The sequence below is a fragment of the Oncorhynchus mykiss genome, chromosome 1, assembly GCF_057628025.1.
Source record: "Oncorhynchus mykiss isolate SJ-2025 chromosome 1, ASM5762802v1, whole genome shotgun sequence".
NCBI lineage: Eukaryota > Metazoa > Chordata > Actinopteri > Salmoniformes > Salmonidae > Oncorhynchus > Oncorhynchus mykiss.
Window position 1 is genome coordinate 48,542,921 of NC_143022.1, and position 1,925 is coordinate 48,544,845.

At 49.7% G+C, this 1,925-nt stretch overlaps 1 protein-coding gene across 1 annotated transcript; it reads left to right on the forward strand.

The window, feature by feature from the left end:
* The first annotated feature begins 407 nt into the window (after positions 1-407).
* LOC149985528 (uncharacterized) lies at positions 408-1,925 on the forward strand. The gene has a single exon (XM_090233084.1). The coding sequence runs from the start codon at positions 408-410 to the stop codon at positions 1,923-1,925; it is 1,518 nt and encodes a 505-aa protein (XP_090089210.1).

Consider the following 1,925-nt stretch of genomic DNA (forward strand, 5'->3'; position numbering starts at 1 on the left):
TAGGACCTATAATTTAATGAAATAATCTCAAATACACTACTTTTATCTTATGAGAACTTTATTTGATCAATAACTGTAAGAAAAACTTATGTTTTGTGATTTGTGACAAAAAAAAGTATTTATTTAAACTAGGTATTGTGGTCTTAATATATTCTTGAAACTGTACAGTCAAATCCTACGTGAGCAAATTATCTGGAAGTCCAAATTGAAGGTAGGCCTTAGTCTGTGAATCTTTCATTTTTATGAATTTGTGAACATCTTGGCAGGAATTGGAATGTCCTTTGAAAGTGGAAAAACACTAGTTCATAAAAACAACTTTGATCAAATTCTATTGTAATATATGTAATTTATTCTATATTCTTATTCTCAAACATATTGTTTGCTCTTCCACTGTGACTCTCACAGCCATGAAAGACAGAGGGAAGTCCATGACTAGGACACAAAAGACCAGTCAGAACAGTTCTGAGAACAGCCTGACAGACATCCTCAGGAGTGTCCGGTGTGCCAGTGATATTGTCCTACAGCCAATGCCACCAGGGAGAAAGAATAGCCGATCCCACTTCCACAACATGGATGTGATTAAAGAGAGGGCTGACATGGGAAGGCTTCCATTGGCCACTCCACCCATCAGGCTCCCAATGCTCACTGTGACCTCTCTCAATGCCCAAAGGAACAAAAACACCCTCAAGGTGCCTCGCATGCCTCGTCTGCAGCTGGAGGGACAGATGGGTAGCAAGCCTCTGGGTCCGGTTAAAACCAAAACCGGAGGGGGCACATTGATCTCCAGCCACAAGAAGGAGCCAGAGGTTAAATCCAGCAGACCACAGATACCAGGAAGCATCCCTAGGAGACCCAATTTATGCTCCACTGCAGCCAAGGCAGTAGCTCCTTTATCTGGGACTCCATGCAGCCAGTCTGAGGTCAGGATCCAGGCCAATCCTCTCAAGAGGTCTAACATCCAGGACCAAAGGCCCCGCTCTCCTCCTGCTCAGGCCAGACGGTCTCTGTCCGACGGAAGCCTCTTGCAGCCGCCATGTTCTCCTGTGGATGTCCTCCAGCCGGAGGTCCAGGCCAGCAGAAGCCTGGCTCGACCCAAGACCGGGATAGCTAGGATAACAAGACATACTGATGGCAGCACTCTGAGGTTCCCTAACCAGACCTTAGAGCTTATAAACTCCATGGGTAGGAGGGAGAGCACCAATTCTTTCCCTGTGCTGCCAACCATTGCAGTGTCAGCCTCACCTCCCCTGATGGCCATCCCATTGCCTACCCCAATGGTCAGCCATGTGCCTGACCTTCTGGTGCCTACTCCATCTGCATCTCCGGTTCCTTCCAGCCGAGTGCCTGCCCCACCTGCCTCCCAAGTGCCAGCCCGGCCTGCCAACACCAGATCACGGCGTGTGTCAAAGAAGATCCAGCTATTACAGATCCAGTCTGCTATGCTGGACCAGCAGCTACCAGAACAACTGGGTGACAAACAAATCATATTACCCTCTGAGCCCCTGTCCTTCAGTAGCACTGAGAGGATGTTCCTCTGTGGTCCACCTTTAGTCTGCGGAGATGATGGCTGTCACCCCCTGACCAGACATACACCCAGCCACACAGGTCGCACCAACCACTCCCCTTTACTGACCAGTGGGAGAGCCGTGCAGGCGGATGAGAAGTGCCCCTTTGATACCCTCTTGACCCCCTTGGTCCCACTGGCAGAACAGCCTCCTATCAAGCGGGGGCACATGCCCGCCTCCTGTGCCAAGGCCGAGCGGGAATGGGAGAATAGCCAACGAGGGCGCAGGAAGAGAGTGAAGCCCATTCACTGGGACGTTAACTTTAAGTCTGGGCCTTTCTTCCCAGTGTGTGTCTCTCCATCACTGCCCTCTATCTTGGAGGTGGATGAAGAGTCTCTTTCTGAAGAGATGGAGCAATGA